The following is a 23,680-nucleotide window of genomic DNA, read 5'->3' as shown; positions in this document are numbered from 1 at the left end:
GGGAAAGCTCCAGGGCAGCAAATAGAAACTCATTTCCAAGAAAATAATATAACATCAATTGTGTTTGGTCATCTCAAGGGCTCGAGTTGCCGGCCTGATCAATACCACCAGGACTGAAAGCAGTGTGCTTCTCTGAACCTTCATCCAGACAGTAATAGCAGTCAGTGTGTTCACTGACATCTGATCTGTAACACTGACTTTAAAGCATGTCGCTTTGGTGTACAGCTACACATTGTCTTGACAATGTTCTCTGACTACTTGCTGGACTAGCAAAAAAAAAAGAGAGAGATACTATTTTTTCTAGATAAAATGGGGAAAAAAAAACTCCAGTTACAGTTTTAGTTACATTTAACAACTAAGACAAATTATTTAAATGCTACAACTGAATTTTGGCAACATTGATATTCATTTTAAGGTTTGCCATAATTACATGTTTTTTAAAGACTACTTTAGTGAGCACTGAATAACGGGCATCAACATGAGCATGCATAATTAAACTTTTTATTAATTTTATAAAAAAATAAATTTTTATTTTTGCGTTTTGCCTTTATTGTGATAGGACAGTATTACTGCAGACAGGAAGTGAAAAGTGGGGAGGAGGGTGTCGGGAAAACTTGGCATGCTAGGATTCGAACTCAGGAAGTCTGTATTATAAATTATTATTATTTTTTTTACTTTTTACCGCAGAACCTGCAGCACCTGCAGTCAATGACGCGTTAAGTGCACAAATTCTGCTTCCATTTCACTACCTCCCACCAATTAAAATTGTTCTGGTGTAAGATGGCCTTGAAGTCTTTGGGTTCCAGCCTATCTTACACATTTCACATTCCCTGATTGCCAGCGAGATGAGTAATCAATTATTCATGTCTCACCAAGGCCTAACAGGTCGATGGCGGGCTCCGCACTCTTCTTAGGACTGATTCTGGAATCTGTCTGGTTGTCCTCTCTTTTCTGGGATGAAGGAAGGCAAAAAAGAAAGAAAGGAAAGAGCGTTAGTGAAAAGCATTTTTGGGATCACAATTCTGAATGCGAGCATCAGCGTAATAGGCCACCAGTTGTTGTTCTGATTTCAATGATGTTCTTCACAAAAACAGCCTTCAGATGCTATGTATACACAGCTTCTGTGTTTTAGCTTTGCTAGTCAGGCACTTTGACGGCCCTGAACATCCTGTGCTCCGAACTGTATGAATAGATAATGCAACGCGGTGCCAAAATAGCTCGCTCTATTTGTTCACAGCCTGACTGACGCCCGACTGCACCTCACATGTGTTGACTGACCATGCCAGTTTGGAGATGCAGTTCAAAGGCGCTCGAGGCCTGTGATTTGTGACAGGCAAAAAGAGGCATCTCGGGTTGAGAAGACGAACCCTAATCCGGTCTGAGCGGCCGATCGATGGGCTCTGGGTTAAAGCCTGGATCAAAGCCAGACAGAGGCCTTTTAAAACCTCATTCTACACAAAAAACACATACACAAACACACAAGCAAACTCAAGAGGACAGCACTGGGTTGCACTTTTACCAAGAAGACAAAAGGTAACAAAAGGGCAAAAGGTATCAGAACAAACAAAAACCCAGCCAGACTTTACTGTCGAATCTGAATGAAACCTCCAGTGTCTGACATCTGCCTTATTAGCGCAATAAAAGGGAATGATAAATGCGAATTTGTCTGGATGTGTCACTTAATGTCATCATTGCGCAATTGTTCTTGGCAAAAGATTGGATTTGAGCGATTGAAAAACGGGACAGAAGTGACACAAGCACTCTAATGAGCATCTGCAGGCAGGGTTTGTGGTGAAGTGTCAAGCCAGGTGCATCGTGGGTAGAAGATTAAATGGGAAAAAGGAATTCGCCGCTCTCCAGTGAGCTTGAGACTCGGGTCCATTCAACTGTGGGGTAAAAAAAATAAATAGCTGCCTGATGAAAAAAAAAACGCTTTTACTGATTCCAAAGCCGTCGAATGCAGTTTCTAATGAGAAATTACATCGATCATTCATAATTTTACAAGCTCCCGAATTATGAAAGCTGTCAGAAGCGTGCTTTATACGTCGCTGGGCCCTAAGCTCTTGAGGAAAGGTTGGAAATTGAATTAAAGTTAAGCTGAAGTTGAAAGAATTAAAATTGAACTGATTCTTAATCTTTTAGCGATGAAAAGCTTCTTCAGCCTTGCATGTCAGCTTTTGTGTACAAGGGCCAAGTCTTTCACTTGTGACCTTTTTTATTGTATTACACAAGCAGAGACACACTTAGGCAGGAATGTGATGTGCAGCTGCCCTTAGCAAAAAAACAAGGTGCACAGCTTTTATTTGCTTCTATGATTGAAATCCATAATCTTAAAATGGTTGGCTTTGGTTGAATTATGTATGAATTGAGGGCTTAGGTGCGCTACTATTTGTTGACTTTGACACATGCAGACTTTGAAGACGACTTCGAAGACGAAATCCTTCAAGGATGTATTTGTGCTTCAGATGATGGAAACACGACAGGCTGAGACAAACAAACAAAACCTTCACAAGACAAATAAACTGAAATACAAAGGCTTATGGCACACACATCACACCTTGTGAAAACAGGGAGAGTCAACTTTGGGAAGGTCAGGGGTCACACAGCAAGGGTCTCTATAGACTCAAGTGACGAATTTAGTTTTTAAAGTCTTTTATATTAATGAGGTGAGCAGGCCAAAATGAGTCTATTTTTATTTAACCCCAAAATATAACAAATAATTTATAAAATTGTGCTTTTATTTACACATACAGTATAAAAACTCTTTCAGTCCATCTCATCCTCTCTCTCAGCCTTTCCTCACTGCCTCCATCACTCTCGAAAGCCGTTCAGTGAACGGGTGTGAAATTGCCTGAACTGTGGTGTTCTGTCTCTGGGGCCTCTCCAATCAAGGTCATTTCTAATTCATGAATACTTCCCTTTGATGGAAGAATAATTCCATTTGGGTCACATTCCCTCACACTCCACGCGGCCGCAGCCATGCAGACAGGATCAGAGGGAGAAGCTCATGTGTGCTCAGGCGTTATGAACAGGGACACTGGTTTTACTCTTCATTCTGGACTGATGCAAAACTGAACAAACTCACAACTTCATGCATTTCAGCTATGAATATCAAAGATGGAGATAACGAGTCTGTCGCCTATTTTGTATTCATTAATGGACTGTTATGTTATTTTTGAAGATGCTGAAAGAGCATTAAAAATAAAAAATAAAAATAAAATTAAATAAAATTAAAAATTAATATAATATAATATAATATAAAATAATATAATGTAATGTAATGTAATGTAATGTAATGTAAAGTAAAGTAAAGTAAAGTAAAATATAGCCAAAAGATAGATTGGGTAAAAAAAAAAAAAACATTTACCATAACCATTGTTTCCGCAGAAAGACCAGTTACATTAAAAGAAACAATGGTTTAAATGGTACAATATTGTAAGGGATCCAACAAAATGGACAAGACACAAAACAATACAGCACAGCATACTGTAAACAAACAAAATACCTACATAGCGTTTTCTTGTCTGTGAAATTAAAGAAAAGAAAAAAACATTAAACTCAAGATTAAAAATGATTAGAAGATTAAATAAAAAAAAAGAAATGTGGAGAGAAGAGTATCTGGTATCTTGAGGAGGAAAGGAAGAGATGTTCTGCAGCACAGAAATAATAATAATAGTGGAAGGAAACGCTCTGCTGAAAGCACAGTGTGTTCTTGAGCTTATGAGTGGGCATATGCCACTTCCTGTTTCACAGTTCCTTTACACACTCACAGACCAGGACAAAGCCCTCACTCCACATTCATTAGTGAAACCATAAAGTGAGGAAAGCTACCGGAAGTGCTCTGAAGGCTAGTCAGACCTGTTCCCATTGGCACACTCAATAACAAATAATCAGACTACCTACTGATATAATCCAAACCTATTTAATATTTTACAATGATTAGTGCCAAATTTCAAATCTGACTGACTGAGCAGCGTTATGGGCTTCAGTCGCCAAAAACTAAAGGTGGATGTAATAAATTAAACTCCTGTTACAGAACATGATAAGCAGTCAAACTCATTCAGTTTCCAGTAATTAAAGCAGCACAAACCCCAGCCAGCGGTTAATGGAAGCGTGGCAACATCTGCCAACAGATGCACAGAACGAAGAGACTCAGGCCTGTGCCATGGGGGGAGAAAACAAGACTCCGTTATCATTTTATATTCTTATCATTAATTATAGTTCATCATTGTGCTTATCAGGGATCTAAACTGGGTGGCCTGAGGAGTCTTCGGCTCGTAATCAGCAGAGGCACTTACATCACTGATTACTTTATGCAAATTCCACTTTAATCAGCTGTTAATCCACACTCTTTCTCTGAGTCCGGACTGCCTGCAGCACAAGGGCAGCGCTGAAGCTCGATACGGGACGAATGACAGACGGATGGTCAGACCAAGACTGAACATCGGGACAATTTTTGGTTTTCTGCATAGATTTTTCAGAACATGGTTTTAAACATAATGGTTTTAAACGTCCAAGCTGTATACTTTTTTTTTTGGAGCTAAGAACAATGTTAGTTTTTACACTAAAAGAACAAACAAAAATTGTGATTAATATAGTATAAAATAAAATTTCAAAAATCATTTTTTTTTTATTATTAATAGCTGTTAAAACTAACTAAAAGACTAACAAGTGGGTCAGATCAGAACATTCTATGACTGGATTATTTGAATAAATTATTTGTATTTTTCAAAAAATACTGTCAGTCCACTGATAATATCTTGCGGTGTAAAATTTTCTCATCATATAATGCCATTAAAAAAATTGGGGTCAGTAAGATTTTTTTTATTAAAATAATTAATAAAATATAAACACAAAGTTATATATTATATATCATTAAAGTTATATATATATATATTTTAATTTTTCATTCATTCTAATTTGCAGTATTTTTTCACAATATTGCTGTTTTTTTTACTTTCAAAACAACAATAAAAAAATCTATAATAAAGAAACAATAATAATATAAAAAATCTTACTGACCACACGCAGTAGTGTATTCGTCACAAAATATAAACATTTTTTGTCTTGTCTTCATTAACAGTGACAAATGTGTTTGTTTGTCAACAAAGGCACAATGAAAAGGCAAATTATGACAATAATTATCAGGTTTTAATTCAAAATATAATGTTGACAAAAACTAAAATAACTGGAAAACAATATGACATAAAACGGCAAAATAGAAACAAATTTTATAGAACTACAAAAAAAAAAAAAAAAAAATCATAATGAAACAGGCCAAATTAAAGCTGCAAGCAGCGATGAACGGGCCCTCGCACCCGGGCTCACCGGCAGTGAGTGGCTTTAGTTAATAGGTGAACGGTGAGAAATATGCGTTTAAACTCATAAATATAAGTAGAATATATCAATGTTTATTCCATATATGTGCCAATCTTCCTTTTGCCAGCAGGTGGCGCTATCATTATAGTGGAATATTGGCCTTCAGATGTGTTCAGGGCAGGACTTTTGTCGAACATGTGAGGTTTGGGGAGGATTGGACATTTAATGCCTGAGTTAAAATAACATCCTATTTCATGGCGAAACATCGAAATTTGTCAGGCCGCCATGGACACGCCCTTTAACGAAACCTCAAGATCTTCGCAATTTAAGATCGCAAAAGGCTTTAGATTACACTGACCAAGTTTGGTGTTGATCTGAATAAATCTCTAGGAGGAGTTCATCAAAGTCCAACCCCTGAAAATGGCCAAAACAACACTAATTTTGCAGAGAAAATTCGAAATAACTGACTTCCTGTTGGGATTCGGATTTCGTACCAAGAGACTTTTTCGTAGATATTGGTGTGTTACATGTGTGTACCGATTTTTGTACATGTACGTGAAACATAGCTCGAGGCGCACTCCGTTTAAAGTGTATACGCACTCCGTTGAAATTGTATAGGTGGCGCTATCGAGCCAGTTTGCCACACTCGATGGAATATTGGCCTTCAGATCTGTTTAGGCCAGGACCCTTTACACACAAGTGAAGTTTGGGCAAGATTGGACATTTTATGCCTGAGTTATAACATCTTTTATTCCCATGGCGAGACATCGAACTTCATCACGGCGCCATGGACACACCTTTTAACAAAAACTCAAGATCTTCACAACTAAACATCACACAGGTCTTTAGATTAGACTGACCACAAAAAAGACACTGATGTCATAAAATTTCTAGGAGTAGTTTGTCGCAGTGTAAAATATGTAACTTCCTGTTGCCAATAGGTGGCGCTATGACTATAACTGAATATTGGCATGTAGATCTGTTCAGGTCAAGAGTCTTATCCAACATGTGAAGTTTGGGGCAGATTGGACATTGTATGTCTGAGTTACAGCAACTTCCTTTTTCATGGCGAAACATCGAAATTTGTCAGGCCGCCATGGACACGCCCTTTAACGAAACCTCAAGTATTTCGCAATTTATTATCGCAAAGGGCTTTAGATTACATTGACCAAGTTTGGTGTTGATCTGAATAAATCTCTAGGAGGAGTTCGTTAAAGTACAACCCCTGAAAATGGCAAAAACAACACCAATTTTGAAGGGAAAATGCAAAATAACTGACTTCCTGTTGGGATCCGGATTTCGTACCAAGAGACTTTTTTGTAGGTATTGGAGTGTTACATGTGTGTACCAATTTTTGTACATGTACGTGAAACATAGCTCGAGGCGCACTCCGTTGAAAGTGTATAGGTGGCGCTATAGAGCCATTCTGCCACACCCGGTGGAATATTGGCCTGCAGATCTGTTCAGGCCAGGACTCTTATCACACATGTGAAGTTTGGGGAAGATCGGACATTTTATGCCTGAGTTATAACATCTTTTATTCTCATGGCGAGACATCGAACTTCGTCACGGCGCCATGAACAAGCCATTTAACGAAAACTCAAGATCTTCACAACTGAACATCGCACAGGCCTTTAGATTAGACTGACCACAAAAAAGACATTGATGTCATAAAATTTTTAGGAGTAGTTCGTCGCAGCGTAAAATATGTCACTTCCTGTTGCCAATAGGTGGCGCTATGAATATAACTGAATATGGGCATGTCAATCTGTTCAGCTTCGGAGTCTCATCAAACATGTGAAGTTTGGGGCAGATTGGTCATTGTATGTCTGAGTTATAGCAACTTCATTTTTCATGGCGAATCATCGAAATTCGCCAGGCCGCCACGGACACGCCCTTCAACGAAAACTCAAGATCTTCGCAATTTAACATCGCAAAGGCCTTTAGATTAGGCATACCAAATTTGGTGATGATTTGAAGAACTCTCTAGGAGGAGTTCGTTAAAATACAACACATGGAAATGACCAAAATTACACAAAATTTGCTCATAATATTAAAAATAACCGACTTCCTGTTGGGTTTAGAATTTCACTCCAAGAGTCTTTTTTGTAGGTATTGGTGTGTTACATATGTGTGCCAATTTCCGTGCATGTACGTGGAACATAGCTGGAAGGCTGTTGATTTTCTTGGTATAGGTGGCGCTGTCGAGCCATTTTGCCACACCCTCTTCTGAATCCTATATCAGACGAAAATTTTCACCAGGTTTGACGCGTGTGCAAAGTTTCATGACTTTTTGAGCATGTTAAAGCCCTCAAAAATGCGATTCATTCGGGAGAAGAAGAAGAAGAATAATAATAAATATAGCTGCAAGCAGCGATGTCGGGCTCAAGCCATCAGTGCAACGCCACCCCGGTGGCATCAGGATAACTGTGCCCAGCGGGCATAAGCATTTACAGTAACCCTCTGACAATCAGTTTTAAGGGATGCGGCAGTTAAAGGGTTAATCCGACCAATCTAGACTTTGAAATCACATACACAGAACAATATATATAACTTTAGTAACACTTTATTTTAATATTATATGTATAATATGTATAAGGTGTGCATTGTAGCTGACACCTATATGAACACATTACAATTGCTTTGTGACTGCAAGTCTTTCTTCTCAAATGCTATTGAGCTTCAAATTTGCATTTGAGCCCATGTGAAAAAGTTGCATAATTTACATATGACTTACAGTTTGTTGTAATAAATATCAAACATTCAATTTAATTGTGCATTATAGCTGTCACCTAGATGAACAATTACAGTTGTTTTTATGACTGTAAGTCATTCTCTTCAAATGCTACTGACCTTAGAAAAGTGTATAACAATATCACATGTAACTTTAGAGACCGGCCCTAAATTTGAGACTCTAGAAAGTCCAATGTCAAGACAAATTTATGCCTGTTTTATTTTCTTTATTTTTCTTTTCTCTGTGCCGGATTGCTGATGTCCTATACCCAGGCATAGATGTCCATCCATCAATTACGAACATTCAGCCGCAAACATGAGGTGTGAGCGGTCGCGAGCGCGGATGGGAGAATGGCGCATGTTTTTTTTTTTTGTTTGTTTTTTTGAGCAACTGGGATGGTGCCCCCTCTGGGAGTTGGTGCCCTACGAAGACTGCATACTATGTTATACTGCATAATGTTAACAAATTAGACATTATTTTACAGTGTTACCAAATCCTTAAATAATGTATTAGTGTTTTGTAATGATTTTAATGACCTATAAGCATTTGTGAAATAGTTTTGCTTGCATTGCAGCTTTATCTGTCAGTTGAAGAGTTTTACTGTTACATCCATGAGATTAATAAATGTCATGTCACGTCACAGGTTGTCATAGGTCAGTATCAAATGAGTTTGAAATTATTATTTGCAGCACAAATTAGGGTTCTTAGGATGTTTTTAAATCCCTAAAACTGTCAGAAAAGGATAAGGCCTAAGAGATTTCTTAACCTGTAATGAAAGGAAAAAACACCACCATTAGCAACAACAAAACAATAACAATTTAAAATACAGATTTTTTTTCCTGATTATTAAAGGGATGATTAGGTCTCTCTCTCTCTCTCTCTGCCAGACAGCCCCTCCCTACAGTCCACACACACTGTCACAGTCACCAACCCCCTCACACTCCCCCTCCCTCTCCCCCTCCCTTCCCTCACACAGACAGGGTGGCCAGAGTGAGATCATGTCAGTTGAGAAGTCTGACAGTTTTTTAATTTTCTTTTATCCATACAGTGTTGTAAAGTCGTGAAACTATGCATATTTCCTCAGAATGATTTGATCTTTGTATAAAAAAATGCTTTGAAGTGTTTGGAAGCTGCAATTTAAACATACAAGACAAATAATGATTCCCTTTTTACTGTCATTTCAAAAATTCACCACGACAAAACCGTTCAAGCTAACCAAAATCCGTTCGCAATTTAAGTTCCTCAATGGTTTTTCTTCATGTAGACAAAGTTTGGTGTGTATAGTGTACTTCCCCTGTGAGGAGTATTCATTAATTCACAAAATAATCTTCCCAAAAATCCATATTCAAATCAAAATAGCGGACTTCCTGTTGGTTGTAGCTTATGACTGTGAATTAGAAAGTTGTCCGTCTTGATAAGAACAATTTATGTACCAAGTTTGGTGTCTGTAGCTAAAACTAAATAAAATGCATTATTATTATTACTATTATTAGCTGTACACTTGATAAAAAATGTTCAATATAAACTTATGCAATTGTGTGTGTGTATATATATATATATATATATATATATATATATATATATATATATATATATATATAAATTCAAGTGTACAGTTTTCTTTTATTGCAGCTTGAAATAAATATTTATGAGTTCTGTGTTTGTTTATTTTATTTATTTTATTTTTTATTTTACATTTTTTTAGGAAGATTACAGCCTTTAATCTCCTCAAAATAAATGTGCATATAAACCATGAACAATTTAATTATAGCTGTATTTATAAAATGCTTACTAAAATATTAATTTTGGGAGAAGGCTATATAAAGCATGAACTGACTATTTACTAATGCTTAGCTAAGAATTGCAGCTATTATGAAGTGTTACCAATGCATTTACTAATGTTAACAATTGAGACATTATTTTAAAGTGTTACCAAATCCTTAAATAATTTAAAAGTGTTTTGTTATGATTTCATTAACCTATAAGCATTTGTGAAATAGTTCTGCTTGCATTACAGCTTAGTCTTCATCTGTGAGCTGAACAGTTTTACTGTTACATCCTTGAGATTATGTAAATTCAAATAAATGTCATGTCACAGGGTGTCAGAGGTCAGTATCAAATGAGTTTGAAATTATTATTTGCAGCACAAATAAGGTTTTTTAGGATTTTTTTTTAATCCCTGAAACTGTCAGAAAAGGATAAGGCCTAAGATATTTCTTAAGCTGTAGTGAAAACAGCACAATTAGCAACAACAACAAAAAAATAACAATTTAAAAAACATTTTTTTTTTTCTGGTGATTAAAGAGATGTTTAAGTCTCTCTCTCTATCTCTCTCTCTCTCTCTCTCTCTCTCTGTCTGTCTGCCACTCAGCTCACACCCCTCCCCCACTCACACTCACACATACACACAGTCAGCACTCATACATTCCTCAAACAGAGTGACAGAGTGAGATCAGATGTCTGACAGTTTTTTAATTTTCTTTTAATCATACAGTGCTGTAAAGTCATGAAACTATGCATATTTCCTCAGAATCACTGGTTTTCTAAATGAAAAATGTTTTTTAAAGGTTTGGAAGCTGCAATTTAAAAATAGAAGACGATTAATGTTTCACTTTTTACTGTCATTTCAAAAAATCACCACGACAAAACCGTTCAAGCTAACCAAAATCTGTTCGCAATTTAAGTTCCTCGATGTTTTTTCTTCATGTAGACAAAGTTTTGTGTGTATAGTGTACTTCCCCTGTGAGGAGTATTCATTAATTTTACAACTGTAAAATCTCAAAAATACACATTCAAATCAAAATAGCCGACTTCCTGTTCATCGTAGCTTATAACTGTGAATTAGAAAGTTGTCCGTCTTGATAAGAACAATTTATGTACCAAGTTTGGTGTCTGTAGCTAAAACTAACCCCCCCACTTTTGACAAAAGGTGGCGCTATAGAGTGCCTCTTCCACGCCCTTTTCAAAGCTTTTGCCATGGTCTAGCTATCTTTAATACTGATATCTGTTTCGAGTTTCATGTAAATCTGAGCTTGTTGTCTGCCTAAAAATCACCAGAACAGAACATTCAAGTTTGACACGTTGCCATGGCAACACTATATTAGATATCAATATCCCCACAACAGATTTTCTTCGGCCGTGTTTTGTCATTATTCTGATGAAGTTTGAAGCAAATCAAGTAAAAATAAGATGCTGAATTCAAAGCGTTTTGAAAATGATTCACTTCCTGCTGCCAGTTGGTGGCGCTATAACTTTGACTCCTAATAGTCACATATATACGATCGGTATCATACAACGAACAAACAAATTAAGTTTGATCAAATTCAGGAAATGTATGTGGATGTTATTAGACATTTCCTGTTTCTCATTTCTCGCCATAATTTCAACGCCTCGCCACGGGCAAACCGTTCGAGATATCAAAAATCTCTTCGCAATTTAGCATCCCCAATGTCTTGAGATCGTGTTCACCGAGTTTTGTGGTGAACGGGTGGAGTTCCTCAGAGGAGTATATCAAATTCCAGAGCATGTGTTTTTCATAAAACCCTAAATAGCCAACTTCCTGTTGGGCGGAGCTTATGACATGCAGTGTGAAAGTTGTTTGGTTTGATGAGTTATATATATGTACCAAGTTTCATATGTATACGTGCAAGTATGCATGATATATGGCCCTCAGTACTACAGGGGGCGCTGTAGAGCCCCTGTGCCACGCCCGTGTATCAGACTCTGCCCGGCCCTAATGGCCGCAGGTTCCAAGGTGTGTGCCAATTTTCAAGAGTTTTTGAGTATGTTAAGGACCCCAAAAGCCCCCGAAACCTTGGAAAAAAATTAGAAGAATAAAGAAAAAAAAAAAAAAAAAAAAAAATAATCCTAAGGAAAACAATAGGGCTCTCGCCCTCCAGGCTTGAGCCCTAATAATAATAAAAAACAAAGCAGATACAAGAGGGTCCTCGCACCTCGGTGCTCGGGCCCTAAATACTGAATAAATGAATCTACAAGAGGCAGGGAATGTGTAAAATTTTGTGAATGACAAGCATTGCAATTCAGAGTAAATCTGTGGGCCTGCTGATGGCCTGAAGCGATGGATAAGAGATCAAGAGGAAAAGATGAAGAAAACGGAGCTTGTTTATGTGCTGCAAGCCCATGCAATGTATTGCACATGTATGGATGTGTGAGAGTGCGTTTTCAAAAATTTCTCAGTAAACATGGCCACTGTAATCTGTTTTATGTATGTGTTGGGTAGTGGGCAATGGCATTTTTCACTCGTAAGCCTTTGTTAGCATTAGACGGGATGGACAGGCATGAAAATTCAACAGATCAACAACAGTGTATCTAGGGAGAGGGAACGCTGGTGCGAGGGCTCACTTCTGTGAATGATGTACTGCAGGGGGTTCTGGGCCGAGCTTCTGGCCCGTCACAAACTGTCAACACACATCACACTGAAGAGAATCCACCACACTGATACTTCCACGCTTGCCTGTCTACACACACACACACACACACACAGACACACACACACACTGCGTTCCTCACTAGACACTGCTTTTGTGAAAGCTACGGAAACCAACTTCGAGGGGTCAAAATCCTCCAGTTCCAGTTGCCAGACAGAAAGAATATAATTTTTATGGTGGCTGCACTTAATTCTTTTGACAGTTGGGTAAAAGCGTAGCAGGAAGAGGAAGGTGGTGGCAAAAAGTAACTGTGCACAAACATTCAGTGCTATGATGGAGGAAAGGAGTGGAAAAAGATATATCTGTCCCTGTATTAAAAAGTGTGAAATTGCAGCAGATGTTGCATTAATCATAAGTTTTCTGCCATGCCATACAAATAATTGCATAAGCTATTTTGACATAAAAATAATACATCTAGTATATTTCTTTTTTCTATTTTAGAAAGAAAAATACCACAGTAAATGAGGATAATAGGGAGATGAACTGAAGGAAGCAGGACAAAAAAACAAAAAAAACAATGGGTAGTGAAATGAGAGTTCATGAGAATGTTCAGTGAATGAAAACTTGCCATTGGCTTAATACATTGGTACAATACATTAATTGGAAGCTTGTACATTTATTGTACATAGTCCATTTCCAAATACATAAATACAAGGAAAAAGTTAAGAACCTAAATATCTTGTTAAAAGTGAAATCTTTCTTTCTTAATGAGTTTAGAGTCGGTTTTGTCTTTGTTTTCTTTTTTCCTTTTCTTGTCTCGAATTTACTGGAGATGCAACACTGCATACAATTATGATTTCAGTGCATGCATCTTCAATAAAAACTGAATTTTGTCTTTTTACATGTTTTAACTTGCTTCAAACAAGTGACAAATATTAAAATACACTCATATTAAGGATACATTCAATGAAAGCAAGTCTTTATTTCTTATGCAGTGTTGCTTCACAGGCAAATTCATCTTGTTTTTAGGGATTTTTCAATATTTAAACAAGCATATTGCAAAGCTACTTGTTAAGAACAGAAATTCTGCAGTAAATGCCACATTGAAAAGACAAAAATTTACTGAACAATAACATGCAATTTAAAAACTGGGAAGATATTTTTACTTTTACAATAATTTGGTTTTGCGCTCAAATTAATAAAGTCACATTTACAAAGATGCTTGATTTTAATTCTATATATACTTATGAACTTCAGATATAGCCACCATTAAATGATAAGTAGTTATAGACCTAAATGAAATCATACAAATTTAAATTATGACTGGTAAATTTTCAGCATCATTACTCCAGTCTTCAGTGTCACATGGTCATCCAGAATTCATTATAATATGCTGATTAGCTGCTCAAGAAACATTTTCTTTTTATTATCAATGTTGAAAATGGTTGTGTTGCTTAATATTTAAGCAAAATTTTTTTTTTCTTGGATTCTTTGATTAATAGAATAGAAAATTTAAAGCATTTATTTGAAATCTTTTGCAACAGTGGAAAATCTACTTTAATGTGTGTAATGCATTTAATGTATTATTCCCAGCTGAATAAAACTAATAATCATTTTTGACAAAAAAAAAATTTAACTGACCCCAAACTTTTTAACAGTAGCGTACATGACAGCGAGGTTAACTAGAAAGTTAACTACCCACAGATGAAAGTGCGGGTTGCTGCACACATAGGCATGTCTTGTCTTGTCACTATTAATTATTGAAAATGTTCGTATTAGGCATGTCAAGAACAAATGTGCACATATAAACAGAATGCCATACATCTATATCATTCTTGGGAAAATGAAAATAACAATGGAGCATGACGGAAAATTTACAACCGAGGCCGTCAAAGTGACAGATGATGATTATTTGCAGCGCATCCTCTGAATTGCAGGTGTGTGAGTGTGTGTGTGTGTGTGTGTGTGTTATCACGGTCCTCCTGCTGTGTGATCTCATTCTCTAAAGGTTGCCTGCACCCTCACCTTCCCAGAAAACACCCCGTCCTCGCTCTCTCCCTCACCTTTTATCTTGACATCACTCTGGCCTGTATATCAGCTAATGTGAATTCTGAGTGGATGGGCTGAGATGTTGAGGTTAATGATGATGCCCTCACTGCAGTATATATGAAGCTCACTGAGGGCTGTCTGAACCCCCAGAGCCACTTCACTCGCACCTCAAGCCTCAAGTCAATACGGTGGTTAGGCCTCAATCTCAGCATGGACACACACACACACACACACACACAGGGTGGGAGTTACAGTCTCTCCACTCCAGGCTTCTAACCACACAGTCATTTTCACGCCTACTGGATCCTCACGCTTTCCAAATTGTTTTTGCAAAGGTCAAATGCAATGTTCAGCTTGCAGGGTCTGACAATATAAATGGGGAAGATGAGGAGGGGGGAGGGGATGGGGAGAACAACCCTGCAGCCACAGATGAGAGAAGAAAGCTGAAAAACTGTTTTTCTTTCACCTTTCAGTTTTTTTTCACCCCTCCTACAAAATGAAACAATGCCACATAGAATCAAAGCATTCATAACTTTTTGGCAAGTTCATTAATAATAAAAGAAATGTGAATCACCAGGCAGCAAATTACACTTTTACAGTCTCATATACAACCTGGATCTATAGCCACGTCACGCACAGCCGCACAGAGAAGTCTCAAACTCATAGAGGTGACCAAATAAACAGGGAGAAATGCATAAACTGAGTTTAACAGCAATTCTGAAGGTGAACTGTGTGTGGTTTTTCTGTCACTAGAAGCACCAAACAGAATTACAAAGAAATTATTATCCATTTTCTACTCAATGAACACTAGGGATGGGTAAGAAAAAATTGATCTTCTGATGGATAAATAAGTAAAAGAGTTAAACAACCATGATATTGATTCTTAGATGATCTTTTATTGGAATAAAATATAAATAATAAGAAAAAGAAATAAAATAGAACTATTCCTATGTCCGAAAATGCTATTTCTCAAAAACATTATATTAAAAGAGTAGTATGGTCAAATTTGTAGTATTCAGAAAACAGTAGGTGAAAAGTAAGGGTGGGGGGGGGGTCTTAGTTCGTCTGAGTTTCCCTCTTTTCTTCACTTTTAAATGGCTTGTAAAAGTGCCGTGCATATTTTACTTTCACTTTCAAATTAGTGGCAAATTAATTTCCACAATTCGGCGTCAAGCAATTGTGCGTTTGAGTTTTCCTTCTTTTCCTCTGATTTCTTGGCTTTCAAATAGCTTGAGAAAGCACTGTGCGCATTTTAATTTCACTATAATAAAAATCCAGTATATATGCCTAATAAAATAACAAATTACTACGGCTACAAAAAGTTTAAATGGGTATATAAAACTGAAAATCAGCAAACACTGTGGAACCAACTGAATAAGAAACTAATGGTTAAAAAAATTTTTTAAATCTAAAATGTTGCCAAACAGGCGACTTTGCATTTCCTTTCTAAACAACAGTCTGCTATCGTCTTGTCTTACTCACCTCACTCTTGTCTACTCACTTTCCTCATGTGATAAAAAAAAAACACTTCACATTTAATTTATGCAAAACACTAAAGGTTCTTGGCACAAATTTCTCATCAGGCCCTGGGTCAGAAAGGGAAAAGATTTCATTAGGCATAGCTGGTGTTATGGGAGATGACCCTATTCTAGGGTCTGCTGTGACGCAGACAGGCAGGCCACAGGCCCAGAGATCAATGCAAAACACATTTGAGGACACAGTCAGACTCGCTAAATGATGGCTTATTAAAAGAAAGAAATGATGGGAGATCGCAGTGGGAGGGGGTGAGAGACGGTGATACAATTAAAAGAAAAAAGGCTCTTAGAAGTTCTTCGCTGGCTTTCAGAGGCACTTTCAGATGCATTTTCTGTCGAGTCGCCTCTGACTCGTTTGCTCTCGCCACATCAAAGCAATCTGCTATTTGCATACAAGTTGCCATTAATAGATCTGAAGTTTTATTTTGTTCTTAATAAAAATACAACCAATCTCACTTTGCATAAAGTAATTGAATTTGCCATTTCCACAGGCCTCGGTTCCTGCCACTCAGAAGAGGGTCTTTTCTGACCAAATCAGAAACCGTAACAACATGTCTTTATTCGTGTGTTCAGACATATTCAAATATAGCCATGCAACTTTCTAAACCCTATTTGCATGGGATTGGTATTATCTGGTGACCTTGTATAATTTTGAAATAATTGTATCGTTGTATGGTGTAGTACAGTGATATTTCAAAAAATGAAATACGACCCACCAAATGCTGGCCAAATCACAGAGATGCCGATTTCCATGGTACTAATATTATCACAGGACCTTTGTTTTCAGAGAAATATGGTAGGTCATTTGCAGGGGAATTTTTACTTCACAAATTACAGACATGGCCGATTTGTACGGGATTAAGATGACAGACAACCTTCCCAATTATTACAAATTACTGGAAGTCACCAGGTAACATTAAATCCATGCGAACGGGGCTTTAGTCCGGTTTCTAAGACCTTATCTTGCTAACCTCGTCTCACACAAACAGACGCATAAATGCAACATCCACGTCACCTGTCCGGCGGCAATAAACTTGTAATTAAGACTTCATAAATGCTTATCTTTATAATAAAGAATTCCACGGAGCTTGAAAAATCTTAGCTCTCATTTCCTCCACCAAACACCGCAGATCTAATTATGATTCCCACATAGTGCCTTCATGCTTTTGTTACTCTGAAACCTCGCTAATATTCCGCCTCCAGCGGCAGATTTAGAAACGAGGCTTCAAACCCGCCAGGACAAAATGTTCTTTACAACATCTTTGTGCTTCGGTTCTGCATCCAACACCTTTAATGAACACGGTCACTGTGTAAGTGGACGCTAGTGGATTTCATGAGAGCTCTTGTACGCTTAAAGATGCAAATTAATGTAACACAAATGCATCATACAACAACACATTTCAGACAGAGTAAGCCGTGTGTGCTCCCTTGGTGCCGGGAGTATATACGCCGGGAAACGGTCTCGGTTAGTTTGTCGCTCTCCCGCTGCTCTAAATTCAGCCAATATTGATCAGGCTCCCTGCAGCACCGCTATCGATCGGCTGTTTGCAGGTGTGCGTGTGCATGCAATTGCGTGCGGTGTGAAACTAAACTGGGTCCCTGCAGGGTGACTGAGCGGATGGTGGGGGAAGGAGGGAGGGAGATATCTAGTTAAGGTGAGGAGTGTTGTTTGTCAGAGGACACTGCTCATTTAGGGTGCCCTTCACTCTCCCGCTTTCATACACGTTGCTCTTGTCGCATTAGGGCTGCCAACGGTGGGGGGCTGGAGGCAGATGTGTTGTTGAAAGGTGGAGGCAGAGATGAAGCTGGTGCTGGGGGAAAGAAGAACCGATTTAACAGTTTCACAGAATGTAATAAGCAGCTAGTGGATAATGGGTGCCACTGCATTGTTCATAGTCTCCTGTGCATCATCAATGTGATAGCTAAGAATTGGACCTTAAAATAAAATGTCACCCTGAAAAATCTTGTATTGGTACAAGAGGGGATATTTCAGATAAAACCAGCCATAAAAAGCAAGTAAAAAACAAATTAATTATGGTTGGTTGCTTTAGATATTGGTCAGGTGGTCTCTTCCTGTATAAGTGGGTGGTTCTTGGCCAAAATAAACTGCAATATGGAGCACTCAAGACTCTGAGAAACTCAAACGCATGGATTCTCAAAGAGTGGGTGCACAAAATGAGTTATTCAATATAAATATTCAATACAATAATAATCTGATTTTTCACGAATTTCAAATCCAGTACAGGGTTTAAACAACAACAGCAGCCTACATGGTCTAAAACGAATCAAGAAAATGAAGACAGGCCTTTCAGCGCCTCATATCTCGGCTGTGGTATGGCTGTGAGCGGTGTTATCTTGAGTTTGGTGTTATCATGTCTTCCTCTGATTTATGCTCCTGCAATACGCAGTGCACGGCGCGCACTGACAAGCTCTGATCTATACGTTTACTGGCTCACACGTAGTTTGTTGACTAATACGCTACACTCCTTTCCAAGTCACACACTTGCTGCAGCCTCATGGGTAACACAAACACACACCAGGGGTGTAAAGCACTAGATAACCGTACTACATTTAGCAGAAATTTACTATTTAAAGTGAATATTTTAATTTACAACCAAATACTTCCTTCAGTAAAACACAAAAGAAGATACTTTGAAAGAATGTTTTTGTCTATTAAATGAAAGTCAATGGAGTCAAATCATTAGACCCTTACTGACTGATATATATATATATATTTTTTTTTTCAAAATATCCTCTTTTGTGTTTTACAAATTAAAGTCATACAGGTTTTCGAATGACATAAGGGTGAGGAAATATGACCAAATGTTGGTGAACTATCCCTTAAAGCTCTGCCGACAGCATCTGTGTCTGTAGTTGATAAGCACAGAAAATAATTTTGACTCGATACTGGTTTCAGCTTAACATCTGGTATAACCTGGAGCCTTTTAAAGGACACTGAGAACGGAGATTTAAATGGGTTCCTTTACAAAGTTTGTGCATCCATGTGACTTTAGTCATTTCATCAGCCTGGAAAACATTTGCTTTCAAACATTTGTCACTTTCTTTTGAATTTCTGATTCACTCAAATATGCAATATTATGGAAGTTAAAGCTGCTGTAAACAATCTTAGCTCCAAAGACATGTCAGCAAACCAGAACGCTTATCACACATAGACTTTTAAAAGGGACATTTTCTATGTGCAATTCCACAGAAAATACTTCTAGCACATGGCAAATGGCATTGCATGTACACTTAAAGTGCAAAGAGGGTCTGTAAAATTAAAGGTGTTATGGCACATAAATGCATGTATGGCATATGTATTTGTGTTCTTTGTGCTTTGACACTGCAGAAAAACCATCTTAACACAAGCAGCACTTACTCTGCCAGGCCCGAGTGTGCTAACTTACAGCACCACGGCAAATCACTGCATTTTCCACCTCCTGCAGGGCGACTGAAAACGGCCCCCCCACCTCTCTCCTCCATCGCTCACTTCTTTATTTCACTCCACATAAAATTCATCTAGTCATCTCCAGTGCCTCTGTAAATCTTTCTTCTAATCGGTTTATTGTCTGATGCCATTTCTATCTCCTTTATATATTTAAAATAAAGACTTTCTCTCACTTCCTCCTCTCCTCGATTGGCTGTCCAAATCAGGGGACATTATTCCACCTCCCATCAGGGACTCCACCGCTCTCCATTAACCACAAGCTGCCGATACAGTCCAGCATCTGATGCACGCCTCCATCACCGCAGAAAACTTCCTCTCCAACGGCGCCCACTGATTAGCTGAGATCTCGTGCACACAAACACGCTCGCATCTTTATGAAATCTGGAATGTATTCTTCAGATGATACATCTGTGTGGGGAAATCAAACAACTCATAGCTGTCTAGATCAAACACACAAAACCTCCAAACTGAGAAGGACATTAACTGCTCATTAACAATTTTTCACAAACAATCAGTCATAAACAGAGACTGCTGTTTTGAATCCTAGCTATCCGCCTGCTCTATAAGGTAGGCAGCACAATTATGCATAATAAGATGGCCTCAGAATACACATGCATCCTTCACAGAGAAGGCACTGAATCTGAGGCATCAAAATACGAAAATCAGACAAAAGACAATGGTGTAATACGTTGTACTAAAATGCTTCAATGAGGACAAAATGAATTAAAATGATGGAAAAATATGTTTTATGTATTATATTGTATATACAATATATACAACATCTACATTTATTTGCAAAATATGGTGCATATATTGAAAACAAACAAATATTTCAAACTTACAAAATTATAAATTACAGACCATTTATGACCAAAATGTATAATATTTGGCAGATTTGCAGTTGTTTGTCTGATTGGTGGAGAATCATGCTGAATCATGGCTAATGCAGTTTTGCCATCAGAAATGGTAAAAAAAAAAAAAAAAAAAAAGATGATTATATATATATATATATAAAAATCAATACTAATAATGCAAGCTATTTTCTTAATATATATATATATATATATATATATATATATATATATATATATATATATATATATATATATATCACTGATTGAGTAACAGCCTCAGCATTTAAAGTATGCCGGTCTTTAACGGTTTACAAGTTATTGTTCAAAATCAATTTCCCTATGGAATATGAATTGGATTTTTACTTCAGGACTAGACTGTTGCACTCTATTTGAAAAAACTGCAAGTAGAGTCTGATGTATCACTTACTAGACTTTCTATTATGATGTTTATATAGACAGTAGACACTGGAACACTATAAATATAAAGATAATTAATTCAATTACTTAAATATACATTCTCTAAAAAATGTAAAGAAAAGCATTTATCTTGTTTGAATGATATTTAAAGGATTTTACTGCAAAACAGGACAAAGATACTGATTAAAAGAAGCATTTTCTTGGCAGTGTGAGACGAAGAATGAGAAAGAGAGACAATGAATGAGAAGGACAAGAGACCAAGACAGACTCTAGACTAACGGAGGTTCATCTTGGGAGAACAAGCCTCAATCTGAGCTTAGTCAGTCTGATCTGAGGTCAGTCGTGCTCTATAAATAACAGATGACAGACGGGAAGCAGTGGGCACAGCACAGGTGTGGAGGAGGCCGGGAGGAGCAGAAGCTGTGCGTGTATGTGTGTGTGTGTCCCTACAACTGAACATTTATTATGAGTCAGAGAACTCTGAGCTAAAGAGGGAAAGTTTAAAGTCAACATCTTACTTCCAAAATGTTATATACATTAGAGTACGACAGCATGAATATGCATCGTGATATGACTGCATTATAAGAATGATCAAATCGCAAAGGCTGTGATTTAAATAAATAATTATATGCTTCATGCTTCTGAGTGAAGTACAGCACTGTATTCATTTACACGTGCAGCTCATGATCCAGTGTTTTCAGTGTCTCAGAGCTGCTCTGTTCACAGTAAATGCTGCTTCACAAATCAAACATTTGATGGTTTAACCTAAAACAATTTACAAAAGCCATAAATATTATGATTGTAATTTATAATTTACTTTGCAACTATTAGTAGGTGTACTGTAAAATATCACTGTTTTATAACTATATCATTATATAAATATAAATAAAATTAATTAATTTATGCATTTAGCAGACAAGGGACTTACATTGCATTCAAGCTAACAATTTTTTCCTAGCGTGTTCCCTGGGATTCGAACACTCAACCTTGCGCTTGCTAACACAATTCTCTACCACTTGAGCTACAGGAACACATATATAGTCTATAGTATAGTAAAATGCTGTATTATAATTTATTAAAATATTACAAGTTGTATATATTATGTTAGTAATAATAATAATAGTCATATTGACACTGATATTTGAAAACAATACTAATATTAAATTGCAGAAATCAGGGGAAAATATTGCAACTATATATATATATATATATATATATATATATTTTTTTTTTTTTTTTTTTTTTTTTTTTTTCTAAAATCATGTAGTTCTATTTTAGACTGAAGTTTGATGAAAGTTTTAGGGTTCCTGGCTGGTGATGTCGGCTAAAGTCATTTATAAAATATGTGCAAATGAATTGTGCAGAATGAAAACGAGAACATGCCTTAAATAAATGGGAATAAAAATATAGATTTGATGTTGACTTTGAAAGGCTGTGTGCATGTGGCCTGGGAGGCAAAAATCCCTCAGCGCCCAATCTTTGACAAATCCACCGGTGAAGTCACAGAGCCATAGGATCTTTTGTAGCTATTTTATTCTGCACATACACCAGAAACACACAACAACACATTCTCTCTCTCTCTCACACACACAGGCCTTTAGGCAGAGTGGACAGTGAATCCTGAAATCCCATTCCTTGCATGAACAGCCCAGTGAGAATCTACAGCAGCCTTCACACACACACACACACACACACACGCTCTGTCTCACAACACCAGTCAGTCTCCCTCCCTGCACCAACACACCTTTTCCATCTTTTATCTCCTCTTCCTCTCCTCCATCTTCCCTTTCTTTCATCCTCACCTCTCTCCAGTCTCCCTCGATACTTCCCTCGCTCTTATTTCCTTTCCTTTTGTTCTGTCTTTTCTCTCTCTCTCTCTCTCTCTCTCTATCTCCATCTTTCCTAAACCTGATTTCTCTCTCCATTTCCCCAGTCACCTCTCCCTTCTCAATCTTTTCTGTATCCCCAAACCAGAAACCCATCTCTGTATGTGTGGTGTAAGCAACAGGCCCAAGGTCATTGTTAGCCTAGATTAGGCAGGAAGTGCACAGAGGAACGGCCTTTTATCATGTGACCGACTTTCTTATTATTTGGTGTCCTCAGGCTGGACTATGAATCAGCATCTACGGTTCCGATGCAGACTATGAGAGGGAAATGAAGAGAGGGGAGAGAGCCAAGGCAGTTTTAGACAGAATGACTCAACGTTTTGATGAGGCAACACAGGCGAGACCAAAATCTAAATCATGAAGAGAACATTTACTCTAGCTGTCTGTAGGCGGTCATTACCACAGCACAACTGTGAGTGTTATATGGCTTTAATGCAACAGTTCATTAAACTAATTAATATTAAGTAATTTGATTTTACGCTAAGTTTCTACGATTTGTTTCTTGCTATAAACAGTTTGAGGAGAAACGTTGGTATGATTTTAGACAGAAGATACATTTCATAAGTGAAATCACTTTATTTCAACCTGGGAATTGGCCGTTCCTAAAAGAAGAACAGCGTTAAATTTAGCAGGTTCTGTCAGAGCTGTGGCATCTCACTGTTTATGGTTTTCAGCACTTCATGCTGAGCCCCACATTTGGAGACGCAAATTAAATACAATCCAACTTGTCCTAAAAGCACATCTTTTGACATCTGTGTTTTGTTATATTTCACTGCGCTTCATCTATCTTTTATCAACGCACAAATTCATGAATAGATAACTCTTTTCAGGCAGGAATCAAAATCATTTTCATATATAACTCTGTTTCAGTATCAGGCTTGTAGTTAAAAAAAAAAGTTATTATAAACATTTAATGTTTTTATGTTAACGTTATTGGGTGAACTTAATCGGACAGAAAATAATGCAATTTGGGTTTGGTCTTTAAATTAGGATAAAACTGTGGAAACCTTTTGTAATAAGGTTAAATTTGTTAACATTGATGCATTAGGG

The 23,680-nt window shown here is 37.3% G+C and overlaps 1 protein-coding gene across 5 annotated transcripts in view; it reads right to left on the bottom strand.

Annotated features, from left to right (window-relative positions):
- Window positions 1–23,680, bottom strand: part of LOC113056842 (stromal membrane-associated protein 1-like) — a 99,455-nt gene that overhangs the window by 23,851 nt on the left and 51,924 nt on the right. For all 5 annotated transcript variants that reach the window (XM_026223742.1, XM_026223743.1, XM_026223745.1 and 2 more), the window contains one exon: window positions 873–951. In XM_026223742.1, coding sequence (XP_026079527.1) covers window positions 873–951 — 79 coding nt within the window. The remainder of the gene's footprint in view (window positions 1–872; window positions 952–23,680) is intronic.

Source organism: Carassius auratus, chromosome 38 (assembly GCF_003368295.1).
Source record: "Carassius auratus strain Wakin chromosome 38, ASM336829v1, whole genome shotgun sequence".
Taxonomy (NCBI): domain Eukaryota; kingdom Metazoa; phylum Chordata; class Actinopteri; order Cypriniformes; family Cyprinidae; genus Carassius; species Carassius auratus.
The sequence above is the reverse complement of the archived record's forward strand: the minus strand, read 5'-3'. Positions and strand labels throughout refer to the sequence as shown.